Raw genomic sequence first — 15,834 nt, 5'->3', positions numbered from 1 at the left:
TCTCTCTCTCTCTCTCTCCCCCACACACAGGCATGCACATACACACACCTCTTTGAATTGCATATTCTGTTCTAACATCCTTGACCATATCCGCATGAAGTTTGCGTGGTGTAGTCCCAAACCTTCTGTCTTGGTTTTTCCCTCATCTCTATGAAAGGAAAACCTCAAAGGAGAGGCACTTCCTGAGATACTTGCAATTAGTAGTTCTGGCTGGATATTGCAGCATTGGCCCTGGCCCAGCTCTCTGTGTTGGGGTAAGAGAGAGTGGGAGTGGGCCTGTTGGGCATGTTTCCAGCTTTAAGAAAGCCCTCTGCCCCTTTGCCTCACATGGGCCCAGTGAAGTCTCACATTGGCAGCTGGGCCTGAGCAGAACTAGAGAAAGGAAACTACAGAATAAAGACAGAGAGAGGGGACTTGCTTTTTTGCCATTCAGGTGCCATAATTATACTGTAATTGGAAAAAATAGCTAAATGGAAAAAGTGCTGACCCTTTGTCCTACAAATGACACATGAAGGCTTTGTTTTTCAACGAGACATTTAGTGTGATTTTTATTTCAGCCCGATTTACACATAGTCATATTGGAACAAAAATTAACCATGAACATTCTAGAAATAGATCCATTGCATTTAGGAGTGATCAAACAAGACTGAAGAGTTTTGCTAATACCATAGCATTTGTTCTGTCAGTCATAAACCCAGAGAAAACCAAACAAAGCAGGATGCTTCTTCCAGCTGGAGTCCATTTACAGCAAGTAAAAGGACTGAACTTTTCTTTACTGGGAGTATTTTGTAAAAACAACACTGCATTCATTTCAAATTTACTTTGCAAAGATGAGGAGACATTTGCAAATATTTCACCACATAATATAGGTTCCAGGAAATGTTCTATATAATTTACTGTAATGTAAAATAGAAATTGAATGCAGGGAACTTCAATAATGCTGGAATGTCATTTAATTTATGTGTTGTATGTTTGTTCAAACCTTCTGCAAGCAGCCACTCACGTTTAGGTGGAACACAGACTCTCAATCACAGTCTGCTTTTCTCTCTCTCTCAATCACGCACACACACACACACACACACACACACACACACACACACACACACACACACACACACACTGCTTCACGCAAAAGACTGCAATCCATCAATGTGCTCATTGCTGTCATGAGTAAAGAGACAGAGCTCTAAGCAAGAGTCCTCTAACACAAATTTGATTTACTTCAATTTGCCTCAAACAGTGACATGCAAGCACTAGAAGTGATAATACAGACTGGCACCTTTTGCTGCCAACAGACGTGTGTCTGTTTAGCTCAGTTGTAAAGCCCAACCTCATGCTGCAGTCTGATTTACTGTATGTTATTGGATTATATACAGTTTGAAGTTATGAAAATTAACTGTGAATCCAGTGATGCTGTGGAGAAGTATGATGGCTTCACCTAGTAATATAGCAGACTGTGTGTGTGCTATTGTCAGAAAAAAGTTGATATAGATGTGGTTGTGTTTTCAAATATCCTTTAGCACCTTTAATATGCTCTACCTTTAAAATTACTTTAAATTACTCAAACTGTCCCAGTTAACCAAACAGTCTCTATGATGGACTGCACACAGATACCAAATCACAAAATCTTCAAATCCATCAATGAAATATAATTAGTTTACCAAAATACGAAGACAGATTCACAAACGGACATTTTCTAAGATACTAATGCCACTCAGCCTGATGTACTATTCAAAGATTGACTATTAAAAGCTGTCTTCAATAAAGGAGTGGGGTTGGAAACATGTTATCAACAAACCTTATCTAGATAAAAGGACAGACATAAATCAAAGTAACGGTTGTTTCATACATAAAAACCATCTGGCACCTTAATTATACAATAAAGCTTTGCACCACCAAGCCTTACAATGATTTAGGCATGCTAATCATGAATCACAGGCATGCTGGAAATGTCAACCTAATGAGTGAGGCTTTCTGTATACATATCGTGTGAGTATGACCGTTTTGGATCTGAATGAATCCATTTACCTTGCGGCAACTAAGTGCTTCATACAAACCTGTGCTATGTCCTATGGCTATACTGGCTATCTCCTGTAATTACAGACAAGACCAGGAGTGTTGAAGTGTTTGTGCATACTCCAACTTTTGGCGCATTGTTTGGCTGCATTTATATACAGTAGAGATGTATCTACTGTACATGCCTACTACACACATCAAAGGCTAAGTTCATTATATAATATTATGTCTATCTCTGACTTTTTTTGCCACTGTGATTCTTCCTTCTCTCCATGGCTGTGAAGAAAAAAAATCCATCTTAATGCATTTCTAATATAAGTAATGGGGGACAAATCGACAATCCTCCTGCATTGTGAGGCTTTCGCTGGCAAAAGTGCCTCGGACTAAACTTTAGAATTTATTTTTGGACAGGATGTGGACTGTCAATTTTGTCCCCATCACTTACATTAGAAGAGCTTTGGGACGGGTTCTCTACAGCTGATAAGGACAGAAGGACTAAGTGTTTCAACGTGCATACGGGTGTGTGAAAGTTGTTTTAAGACAAACTAAAACATGAACCAATGCTTTTCAGTGGGGAGTCTGCCAGAGCGGGAACTGTAAAAAATGTGCTCATGACCTTTAGGTAACAAGTACTCGGCTCTAAGTGTATTTGTTTTTGCTTGCTTTATTCAGGTGGCCAACTTGGCTTGCTCCATCTCCAACAATGAAGAGGGTGTCAAGTTGGTTCGAATGGCTGCCACCCAAATTGACAGCCTATGTCCACAGGTGAGGACCTGCTTTCCCTCCATAACAAAGCACTCTTTACACCAGCACAAGTCAAAATGTTTTGGTAATTATAAAATTCTGAATACATCTCTTTAGAGTTTTTTTTAGAAAGTTGGAATAGATAGATAATTACAGGTAAAGAATTACAGTTGCCGGAATGGGAGAAAGAGCTATGAATCATGTGTAGGTGGACCTTGTTGTACTTTTTCTCAGTATGCAAGCAAAGGAAGAGTTTAAAATAAATCCATTGTTTTCAAGGTTAACAGTAGGCCTTACTCACACAGGACCCAACATAGTAATGGAATAGGAAGACTGAATTTAAGGTTCAGGACCTAATCTGCAGGCGCCACCATGCACACCTGCTGAGACCCTCATACTTAGAATACTTGAGGAGGAACCGTCTCCTGATACCTCTTGGCAAAGCTCAACACAGACAGATACAAAAAAACACAGACTTTGTGGCTGGGGAAGGAGGAACAAGGAGGGGGTGTAACAAAGAGAAATATTTCAATCTGTTCTGGGTAGAGTTAACCCAGGTCCCTTATCTACACACATGCAAACAGACACACACACACAATCGCAGTGAATGCCATGTCCACATCATAGCGACTCTTTTCCTAAATCAGATTAATTTTACTAAATCTACATCTAAAAAACAAAAGTGATAAGGAATAGGGAGTGAAAAAGCACACTAGTTTGGGTTAAAGTACACATGCCACCTGTCCCACAAGTCTGTTGATGTAAAGAGTCCCACCAGGATTTGCTAATCTTAAAAAAAAATGAACACAAGGATATAATTTACCTTGTTTATTTTCATCATTTTATTGTAAAATCCTGTGAAGCATTGGAGTTTTTAGCCTAAAGCCAAATGTTTTATCTTATGTTGATGGATGGATTTTCTGGACAACACACATTTGGGATATTTTCTGACACAATGTATGGTACTTGCAATGTGTTTACAAGATATGTTTGGTGATACTCTACATTTGTCTTATTTAAACAAATTCCATGAAAATACATAACAAGCAATTCAATCAATTCAAGCCAATGCCTGACATAGCCCCTCCCCTAAATATCTTCATAAAGATGAACATGGACAGTGTACACCACCCTGCTCCTTTTATAAAAGCTGAAAATATTCCACAGCATATGCACTTTTCACAGAGCCAAGCCTAGTTGTTTAATGAAAATAATGCATAATGCATGATTATTATTGGTTTTGGTCTCTTAATTGGAATTGTAGACAATATGGAACATATAGAAAAAAGGCCAGCCTTATCCTTTAACATATTACAGTATGTGTTGTTCTTTACATACCTTGTGTTACAATGTTGGCTCTTCTTTCATGTCAGGTTATCAACGCTGCTCTCACTCTGGCTGCACGCCCCCAGAGCAAGGTGGCCCAGGACAACATGGATGTTTTCAAGGATCAGTGGGAAAAGCAGGTGCGCATCCTGACCGAGGCCGTGGATGACATCACCTCTGTGGATGACTTCCTTTCTGTGTCAGGTATGAGACAATAGAGCACACGTTCTTCAATGATTGGCAAATTGAAGAAAACAATGAAGATGTTCCTGATTTACACTCACTCACAGTCACAGTTTTATTTATTTACTGGAAGCTTAAAACATCAAGTTGAAGGGGTTTCTCTGTGATAAAAAAAACAAAATCTCAAAATAAATAATAACAAATAAGAAACCATACAATTTACAACAACACTTAGAGCAAATCAGAGAAAACACGATAGAAAGCAATGATTGTTTCTGTTTAAATTGAAAAAGGAAAAAACGTGTTTCTTTGCATTTTGTTCTATATATTTTGCCAAACATCTCCCATTTGTTTGTCATTTTAGTATAACATTGTAATTGTTAATCTATAATGTTACTACTAAACATTCATAAACCCTTGGATTGTCTTCCCGTCAACCATGAAACATTATTATCGCTTTTTCCGACATTTCTGTCACTTTTTCAGTGTTGTGGGTGCTTTTTAAAATAAATGTTTTTTCCAAAGTTATTTGACATTTCTAATGTTGACATTTTCAGCGCTTATTTTGAAAGCCCATTTTTTGTGATTAAAAAAATGAAAACGGGTCAAACTTGACATGAGGGTTAAGTTCATGAGAGGCTCACTTTTGGTTCATTGATACATTTACTGGCATGTTTTTAAGAAGAAGCAGGTTTGATAAAATGACATGTAACTGTTAACAAATGAATCACAAAAACACATGATGAATCCAAACTTTCTTTCTCCAAAAAAGAAAAAGCCTCGGGTCCCTCCAATTCCATTCACTGATGTTCTTTTTTTTTTGCCTCTCTCAAGAGAACCACATCCTTGAGGATGTCAACAAATGCGTAATTGCTCTGCAAGAGGGAGACGTGGACACTCTTGACCGAACTGCTGGAGCTATCCGGGGCCGAGCTGCTCGTGTGGTCCACATCATTAACGCAGAGATGGAAAACTACGAACCTGGGGTCTACACCGAGCGTGTGCTGGAGTCCATCAAGCTCCTGTCTGAGACTGGTTAGTGCACTGTACACAAATCTGGTTTGGCTGAAGTCATAGCTGAATGTATAACAGTGTATTGTAGAGATTAGTACGATATCCTTCACCCTTGTGCTGTGCTTGCATCCAACATTTTGCTAAAACCCTTTTTGCAAGTTACACTACTTTCATTCAACACACACACACACACAGACACAAACAAACACACACACACAAACACACACATATTAACACATGCTAGCACTTATATTAGCTTCCCAGTCTGGTCAGTGACTTACATACACACCTAAATTGCCTGGATTCCCAGCGTCCCACAATTTGGATCAGTGTCTTGGCACCGACATAAACCTTGGACAGCACCTGTTCACTCGTCTGCCATTCTTGCCTCTCATCCATTTTCTCCATCACTGTGTGTTTATCCCTGTGGCAGACCAGACTCAGGGCCAACACACGTCTCAGTCCCACCACCAGTGAAGATTGGCTTCTCCCACATTTGACTGAATACTTTTCACAGTTTATGGGGGAGTGAAGACGCAGTGGGGAGTAAAGAGGGACCTTGTGTTTAGTGCTGTGAAATTTAAGTGTTATGATGGCTTAGTATATTCTGGATCAGACCTCTGAATATATATTTAGTATGCTGAGGAGTTTTACTTGTTTTCTAGTATAAAGCACTGTAGGCCACAAGAGTGCAGGGTGTATGAAATAAAAGCAATGTATGCTTCATTATCCTGTCAGAATATTAAGTACTAGGCCACATTAAATGTTCCCCTTTTATGTTGCTGACCTATTGTAGCACTGGAACTGTTTTTCTATGATATCCCATTTTGTTTAACTCTTTCACATGTCATACACATTCCTACCATTGAACTATTCCACTGAATTACAGTACAGATGGCAGTAACATGCCAAAATATGCTGCAATGCACCAGCAAAGGCAGGGAAGAAGATCACTGACACTATTTAAGGTTGTAAATCTTCCACGTTGATCACTGGTGATTAATGTAGGAACAAAAGCTGTGTAGGCTGGAAAGTGTAAAAACTTTTTTCAATGTTGGAGTGCGATGCTGTGGCTATGTCCTGTAAGGAGTAAGCCTCAATAGAAAAGATTCTTTCATTTTGCTAGCACTGGTTATGTTGTCATATGTTATAATACATTTATAATTTATAATGTAACACACAGGTGGTTCAGAGATTGAGAAGTCAGTGTTTTTTTGTCATTAATGCAATCTTGTTCAAGGTATTATGTTAGGAAAGAAGAAAGGACCCGGTGTCTATATTCCTGAGAAACATTTTTGCTTAATGCAATAGCTCCTCAAATGTCTTAAAAGTATACTTTAAAAAATGCACCATTATGAAAGATGGGCAAACAAAAACAGGATAAAAGGAAAGAAGTAATTTAGATACGTTCTGTCTACAAGAATCGAATCAGACCACAATCCCTCTTTAACACCAGCCTTTTTTCTACCTTCTTGCACATCCATCCCTCCCCCGGTTCCTATCTCTCCCATTAGAGCCCATTTAGTGAGGCGCTATATCTATTGTTTTGCCCGTTACTTTCATCTGCCAGGATAATTGAGGGACACAGTCCCCCCCCCCCCCCCCCCCCCCCCCCCCCCGCCTCCATTCACTAGCTGATAAGTCGCAAAAAGCATTAGGTGAATCACGTGTGTCACGTGTGAGCCCCTCTGGCGCTCAACTCCACCATAATGGACTACACACAGTGCTACTTATATGGTATCTTAAGCCCATTCTGTTCTATTATTGCATAATTTAGTTTAATTGGGGTAATTAATTGATGAAGTTCGGTGGCAATATCTTGCGGACACTTAAGGTCAATTTCCTATGACCATAACCCTGTCACACACGAAGACTAGTTAATTGTGCTGCTGTTCTATTAATCCTCCATGGAGTATTGAGCTTGTTGCTAGAGTCAGCAGGACCCCAGAAGCATTATGTCAGCATTACTGAGAACGATTAATGGAAAACGGCATAATATTGATTGCCCACTGATTTTTCTTTATTGTGTATTTGTTAACATTATAACGTAAAGTTAAAATCAATCAAAATGAGAAGTATAGTAACTAAAAGCTTTATAGAAATGAGGAAAACAAAGTGTGTTAATTAGACCAGGAATACACAATATAACATTAACATTTTAGATATTATAACTTTACAGAAGCATTTCTACTTTGTACTTTTACTTGACTATATTATTATTATTATTATTGTTATTTTAGTATGGCTGTTGTTTTACATTAAAAACTCCCTGTAGGGTAATATAATTGATTGTTAAATGTGAAATACAGCCAACTGTCTATATGGTTTAGTTCAACCACCTACACAGTTAGATACTGTACTGTACTTCTTACAGTTTGGAACCTGTAAGAACTGCATCATTGGCTACATTAACACATTTAGTAGTACTAAATGTGTAACTTATGCCACAATATTTTGGTCTCAACTCATATGAATTTTACAGAGATAATAATAACGCACAGTGCCACTGATGCAAAATAAACCTTGAAACCAGGCACAGCCAAAACTGCTATAGACTTGCAGTTTCAGTCCAATCTTTACTACCTTGTCGACAAGAAAAGTAATAGTTGCAACAGTTTAGACGGGCAGATCTAGACATGCTGATGTGCAACATCTATAGGAAAGTAATAGCTTCAGCAAATGTACCCCTTGTGTTACCTGCAGGAAATGAGTCTTACAGCAGCAGCATTTTATTTTTCATAGTGGCTGTTTGAAGAACAGAGGTGATAGGGTGCAGATACCAACAAGAAAATTACCAATGTGGGTGGACTTCTGTCCTTGGTGTTGAATTTTTAAACTACAAACTCTAATGTCAGTAAAAATAATTTACACATCTGTTGATTAGAGACTTCAGCCGCCACAGTATGACATTTTTGCTTGTATGTAGCAACAAATAAAACTTAGATGCTGCTTTGTTCTATGGAACTGCAGTAGGAGTCCTACAAATGCCAGTGCCATATTTTGAGTAGGACCGTAGGCTAAACTTAAGCAGAAAGCCTGACATAAAATTGACAAGACAACTGATACAAGGATTTGATTTTAGGATGGCTAGTGTCCTGTCTGACTTTACCTAAAGATAAGGGCTAAGATGATGCCTTTTATACAGATGCAGCACATAGGCAAGTCTCACTGGCTGCATGGCCTTTGGGAAAACTCCTGTCTTACACTTTAACAAGGTCTCTTGTCCTCTTGATTGTGGGTGCTAATTGAGATGTTAAGGCAGGGAACCGGCACCTGTGTTAGACCAGTGTTTTATTGGCTCCATATTTCTCTTTGATGAAGAGCTGTTGTGTTTCCCCGTTCTGTTTCCCTCTAAGGTGTGGTAGCTGGGTTTTTTTTAGGGGCTACCGTGCACGTCTGATCTGGACAATAAAGCACTTATTGATCCTCGTGAACTTTTGCCTCTCTCTCCCCTCAGTCCTCACAAACCAGATGTCTGTGGATTTGAACACAGTCAAGGAGAAATCTATAGCTGGGGGAAAGATGATTAAGTGTTGCTGAACAAAAGAAAAGGATATAGGACCACACACTTTTTAGAGGGTACTGAGTCCAATTAACTAGACTCTACCAAAAAGTCAATAGCTGTCACCAAGGATTTCACTAAGCGATTTGAGCAGGGATTTTAGTGGAATCCATTGATGTGGTCCCTTTTTTTCTTTTATCAGGGGTGTGCATGAGTAAAACATCTATCGTGTGTGTGTGTGTGTGTGTGTGTGTGTTTGTTTGTGTTTGTGTTTGTCTTTTTGAGTTAGCTGTTTGTGTTTTTATTTGATTGCCCTTGTGTTTATGCCCGCGGCCACTCGGCCAATCGCAATCACTTGCCTGTTTTTCTGACAGCTGCCACATCAACACAGGACGCTTATCACAACTACCTGCCCTTTGACCTTGTCTCAATTTGCCCATCCTTCTTTCTCATATTGAGTGTGGTCAGATTTACGGCGGGGCCCAATACAAGCAGCCAAGGCACACAACTCTTCGGTCTAAAGCTGAGCCATAGATTCCTGACAGACAGTCCACACATGGGCTTGGGATTGAAGCGTGTCCTTGAGAGGGGGAAAAAAATCAATAGCCTAATGGGAAAGTGGTTATGCCTTCTCTCTCTTTTTACCCTTTCCCTCCTTCTTCCCTGAGACACTTTTCTGCCTACTAACTCCCTGTGTTTAAACTAATCTCCTCAAAAAACGGAACAAATTTTAAAGTCGATCATTAATGTGGTGCCTCGAGAGGGTAGATTAAAAAACTGATATATGGCCTAAGTCAGTGTGCCATTTAGAGAAGCAGGGTGGCGTTGCTCCTTGTTATTACATTGGGGCACAGTAAATGGGATTTAGCCAGGGTTTTGCAGTGAGTAATAACACACATGCACACACTGCCACCCACATGGCATGTCTGTAAATCAATGGATCAAGTGCACTAAAAAGAAGTGCAGCAAAAATGAGGGAAAGAAGTAAAGATACTTCACACTGTCTACTTTGAAAATAATAGCTCTGAGGACCAGACTCTGTGGCTGGCCTGACTAAAAGCAACTAATCATAAGTAGTTACAAATCATAAGTAGGAATTTGCTCCCCATTCCACCCCTGATGATGTGTGTACCATTAGCATTCATTTGGAATTTTGTTTCTGGTAACCAGATGAATTTAACTCCTATATTCACTCTCATTTTACTGCAGCTCTGTTTTTACCTAAGTTGTAAAGATGCCGGCCATTCAACAGAAGCAATGGCCTGAAAGACACTATAAAGCTCTGTAGAGCTGAGGGGAACCACAAAGACGGATGAAAATTATCTGTAGTTCCATCACTGAGAGCGACTGTTTTAGGTATTCTTTAGGTACTATCAAATATATTATAGAAATGGAAAAATACACCATAATAGAGAATAACAAAAATGCAAGAATACCGATAACAATATAGTAGTAATATAGTTTATGTATAATCATTTGAAGAAATGTAAGTAATATAATACTTTTAAAACTACAATGTCTTCATGGGTCACTTTAATTCTCTATCATTTTAGTAGAATTTAAGGTTATTTTAGTCTGAACAATGATTGGCTGCTCAACATGTCATTGTAACATAGGAGTTAAAACTGTATCCTCCAAATAAAACACAAATAAAACTCTTTTGACACATCCATCTCTTGGTTTAAAGTTGCAGTTAATGATTTAGTGCATGTCTTGTTTCTATTATCATTGTATTGCCCAAATAGAGGTTTTTTTTGCACAAAATCAAGGTTAAGGCATTAACAATGGTGCCGTTTGTGGTGTTTGGAGCCCGTTAAACGCCTCACTGGGGCACGCCTTCTCTGCTGTGAGTTTTTAAGCATTCGTTGTACTTCCATAACTTCTCACTTAAACTATGCTTAAGCCTAGGGGGTGAAAAGAATCCATTCTTACATGGTCACATTTAATTCCCTTCATCATTTTTCAACTGGAATGAGTGAAATTGCTCCTTACCATCAGCAACTTTGCTCATTAAGAGCTTGGAGAACATTTAAATATTTCTATTTAAAACGCCTTCCCAGCAATTCCCAAAAGCCTATTTTACGCTTCCGCGGTAAGTGGATTAAACTGAATTAAAAATGAAAAGAAAAAGGCAGAGACTTTTTGTAGTGCCTTTTATGTTTGGTGAAATACAGCCCGTGTTTTATATCAGACAAATAAGTATACTGCAGACACACCTTTAGTGCAAGCTGGCTAATTGATTTAGTTTCCTCTGCATGTAAAAGAGGAGGAAAGTGGGGAGAATGATAATAAAATCACACAGTTGGCTTTCTGGTGGAGGCTCACCATCCAAGCTGCCGTACTTCATATGTCTTTTCCCCATTTTTTCTTTTTCCTATCTACCTTTGCTCATTAAGCCTGTCTTCTCTTCTCAAAATAACTGTCTTAAATCAGTCCAAGTATATACTTTTCTTGATTCACTCTTTATGTGTACACATTTTTTGAGCATTATTTAAGAGACATTTTTGTCTAACTTAACAAAAACTGAAAATAAACAACAATGAACTGATTCGATTTTGGAGGTCAAAGGTTAGGGTCACTGTTTTTTTGGCCATAATTCATTAAAATTCCTACGTTAATTATGGCTAATTCGTTAATTCTTGTTAATTACATTTCATACAAATGTCTAAGTAACTAACATATCTATACAATGAAGAAGTGATTACGTTGTATATCCAAAAGGTCAAAAGTCAACTTCACTGTGAAATCATGATGCTCTGCATAAAAACCTTTCTGGCCGGTATTCAACGCTAACTCAGGAACAGAAGGGGAGACTGTGCCCATATTTCACATTTGTTTTGGATACTGAATTGGTGACCCTAATCTTTGGTGCCCACCTTTTTTTCTGTGTTTTTTTTGTGCTGCCAGGTTGAAGATGTATGAGAAGCATCTATTTTTCACCAAAAAATACATTTGTAAAATCTTTTATTTAGTTTAATATCAATTCAAATTTCATTCATAGAGTATAGGTCTAGACCACACTCAAGAAAAAATTTAATTTTAACCAGCAGAAGCCTCGGACAGAACCTGGCTCTGACACAACGTGTTGGGGGGGAGAGAGAGAGTCTTCACATTAAAGTACAGTCATAAGTAATGGTGGTTTTATAGGCATTTGTAGTGTTTGAAAAAGTTTTCTGACTGTCTGTCCAAGTAAACCATAGCTTTTGTTATGATAATTTGGGACAGCACAGTCCATAAAAAACACATTATTAAACTCTGCATTCAATTATTGTGACTCAACAGGAGATTACGTAGAAAGGTAGCCTGCTAAATATTCAAACATTCTGTCCGCATTCGTTAATAATGTCTATTCACATTCAGCACGATTCATTTGAACACAGAAAGAGCATAAAGCTCTTCCATCGGGTCTGGCCAATTGATACTGGCAACAAAACCAACCATTTTTATGGTCAATAGGGACTTTTCTTTTGTTGCTTGTCTTTTGTTCGGCTCAACAGACTTTGTTTCCCTTCATTGTGATTTGACAGGCTGAGCTTGCAAGTTAGCGTTCTTGTACTGTAACTCTAAAGCACACACAGCCATCTCCTCACAGGTTACACACATGCACACACACAAGTATACATGCGTGCACATGCCAAGCGCCAGCGTACACACAAACAGATCTGTGACAGACAGGCCAATCTTCCTGCTGGGTAAGCCGGGGTAAAATAGCTAATTGGCGTGCAATGTGCGAACGTGATATTGTCGCATGCACAGAGGTGTAGCGTGACATCTTGCCTTTTCCTGAAGTGCACAAGAGTGAGACTGCTGTAGAGACCCAACTGCTGTAAAATTTGAGAGGAAAAGGTTGCGATCATGGCCTCAACTAGAGAAACACACAATAAACACACCTTCACATTGTCATCATTCCTTTCTAATTGATAAGCTTGCACCCATTCTAAAAAGATTAACATATCATGAGTCTCATATCTTTCTTTTGTTCTCTCTTTCTACCTCCCTTACCTATTTCTCCCTGCAGTCATGCCCCGTTTTGCGGAACAAGTGGAGGTTGCTATTGAGGCGCTGAGTACGAACCCTCCTCAGGCTTTTGAGGAGAACGAGTTCATTGATGCATCACGCTTGGTCTACGACGGCGTCCGTGACATCCGGAAAGCTGTCCTCATGATAAGGGTATGTCCAGTATAAAAACAATCACTGAAATACTCTGAAATGGTTTAAATGCTCAGCAAGAGTTAGACAGAAATTAATGTGTTTGGAAATGCTGACTTAGACAAAGTTCAGTATTTTATTTCCTCCATCTATTAACAACTGGTAGTTGTGAATATAAACATCTAAATACTTTGTTTCCAAGTGTTGCTGAATAGTCAGTAAATGTTTTGAATATATTTGGTTTCATTTTATGATTTACTTTTTTTGCAATCTACAATCACTTCAAGCCATTTATTATTGACTTTTTTACCTTCTAATTATTACATTGAAAATACAAAGGTAGAAATCAAAGCCTTTAATCATAAACCTTGAGCGAATAAAATCTCCTGAGTCACTGGATTCATCCCCATGACTCATGAGACAAATTTGTCACACTCACAGACACCTTTCCAGTTTGTGCCTCTTCTGATTCTAGCTACACATCTGTGGTACATCTTTGATAGATCAAACTGTTCCACCGACTGTCATCGATGGTGTTCCTTTACAAAAAGATATCTACCCTAAGGATGAAGACAAACATAATTAAAATGTAAAATTTAATTGAATTCCCATTTGAGATGTCACACCTTTCACATGGTCTGTTTTACAAAGCAGTCAGAACATTTTACAGCATGCTATTATAAAATTGCTGAATAACAACATGACACCAGCAGCTCTACTGCCTCACATACCCACTCTGATGTTACAGTATCTGCATTTTTCACCCAAACTGGCCCTTCTCTCTTTACCATGTAATTCATTTATTCAACTTTATGCAGGCTGGAAGGCTTCCCAGTGTAGCTCTGGAAAAAATCTAATTATGGAAAATAATTTGATGTTGGTAAATAATGTAAAACAGGCAGCTTTGAACTGCCCGGGACCAGCTGGCTTCATAATCCCATCCAAGTTCAATTACTTTCTGAGGAGACAACTTGGAAGATCCTTGCTTTCTCTGTTGTCTAACTCCATCATATAGATAGCAAATGTTAGTGCAACATGTAATAGTTTTTTGTGCACACATTTTTAAGCGTCTGTGTTATTTTTCTCTCACTTAAGCCAAGAATGGCTCCTTTTGGATTTGTACAGCACAGATCTTATGAGCAGTCAATGGATTAGGAAACCAATTCTCCACAGTGTTTAAAAATTGAGGCAGGTCTTGAGAAGATTTTAATGTTATAATGAAAGTTTGTAAAAGCAGTTTGTCCTGGCTTTTATGTCCCCACACACACACACACACACACACACACACACACACACACACACACACACACACACACACACACACAGTACGAGAGTAGCAAGTACTGGATACAATAAACCAACTGGCAACTATAATATAACCAATATGTTTACACTCTTTCCTATTCCCATAAACTACAGCCCATATTTCTATAATAAAACACTAGGAAATTTATTATTTAGTCTCTCACTTTGTTCAGATGCAAAAATTATACATCAATTACATTCCAGTTTTATTTTTTAATGATGAAAACCCACAACTTGCTTTTTTTCAATTATTTAGTGTGGCTGAGTAATGCTGTATATTTCCTTCATCATTTGACATAAGAGTTTAGGATGAAGACTTCATTTTTATTATGTGACATCTTTATCTGTCATATGCTTGGTTTGGTTTGAGCTAAAATTCCCAATGAGACACCATATAGTGAAAATGACAACACGGTAACATATGTTGTCTGCTACTCTGGATTACCACACAATAGGGGCATAAAGTCAAAGTTGCTCTTTTTAACTGTCAATTTTGGAGTTGAATGATTTTCTTTTCTTTTTTTAGTTATTCTCTCTCTGATTGTTTGATCTAGTTTGTCTTTGTGTTTCTCACAGACACCAGAGGAGCTGGAAGATGACTCTGACTTTGAACAGGAGGACTATGATACTCGCAGCAGGACAAGTGTCCAGACTGAAGATGACCAGCTTATTGCTGGACAAAGTGCTCGGGTGAATGGATGTTCATCTTCCCACTGTGCTGAAAACTTTCTATGTAGGCCTCACTTATGGAATCTGACCTGAAAAAATACAGAAAAAAGACACTATGTATTTGGTTTGGGTAAAGGCTAATCAAAAAGCCCAAATTCATCCTATAAGTGACTGTAGTGTGATTGCTTCAGTCGTAGGCTAAGGTGCAAGTTGAACTGCATCCCACCTCCACACCCACCTCTGTTCCATTCTGGAATCAATTTATCCAACTAGTTCCACTTACATGGCATGAACGTCCATTTAAATGATCCTAACAAGCGGATTATTTTAAATAAACACTGTTCAGCGGTGGCAGGTGTAAAATTGCATTCACAAACAAAGAAGTAATTACCTAATTCCCTTTAGATGCCAGACAAAATACAAAATACAGTACAGTACTGTGCCAAGGCTTCTGTCGCGATCACCAGGGTGTGGGCTTTGTTGCACATTAGTAATTTTTCACTTGGGCCCAGCTTAAAGAACATTAGGAGGGTACCGCTGTTTGTTTCCCTCCAGCAACACAGAGGCTCTAGCGGTGTATTGCATGTTGAATAAATTATGGATGGCAGGCGTATGACTTGGCCCAATGCCTCACCCCATAGCACATAGGTTTGTATAATACTGAGTTTCTACACAGTCAGCACACACAGGGGAGTAATGCGCAAAGAAGGTACAGTTGACATAAATAAAACCAAATTAGCAGTTTATGGTTGCTAAATGTATGTGCTAAACAGCTCAATTCCTGATTGTGATGCCTTTTGATAGTAGTTCAAACTAAAAACAACCAACTCAAAAGCTAGGGACCTGCAAACAGGCTAGGGCTGTACCCGATTTAGAATTCTGTCAGTTGAATCGGATTCATGTAAATCTGTCAACAATTTGTTCAT

General features: G+C 38.6%; 1 protein-coding gene across 1 annotated transcript in view; it reads left to right on the top strand.

Moving 5' to 3' along the window:
- The window catches only part of ctnna2 (catenin (cadherin-associated protein), alpha 2), a gene marked incomplete at its 5' end in the record, with an annotated part of 288,570 nt that overhangs the window by 255,668 nt on the left and 17,068 nt on the right, over nt 1-15,834 (top strand). Inside the window, 5 exon segments of the mRNA XM_032531328.1 lie at nt 2,689-2,781; nt 4,134-4,290; nt 5,104-5,304; nt 12,804-12,955; nt 14,816-14,929. Of these exon segments, the coding sequence (XP_032387219.1) occupies nt 2,689-2,781; nt 4,134-4,290; nt 5,104-5,304; nt 12,804-12,955; nt 14,816-14,929 (717 nt within the window).

The sequence above is a fragment of the Etheostoma spectabile genome, chromosome 2 (assembly GCF_008692095.1).
Source record: "Etheostoma spectabile isolate EspeVRDwgs_2016 chromosome 2, UIUC_Espe_1.0, whole genome shotgun sequence".
Taxonomy (NCBI): domain Eukaryota; kingdom Metazoa; phylum Chordata; class Actinopteri; order Perciformes; family Percidae; genus Etheostoma; species Etheostoma spectabile.
Note: the sequence above shows the minus strand (reverse complement) of the source record. Positions and strands in the feature narration are given on the sequence as shown.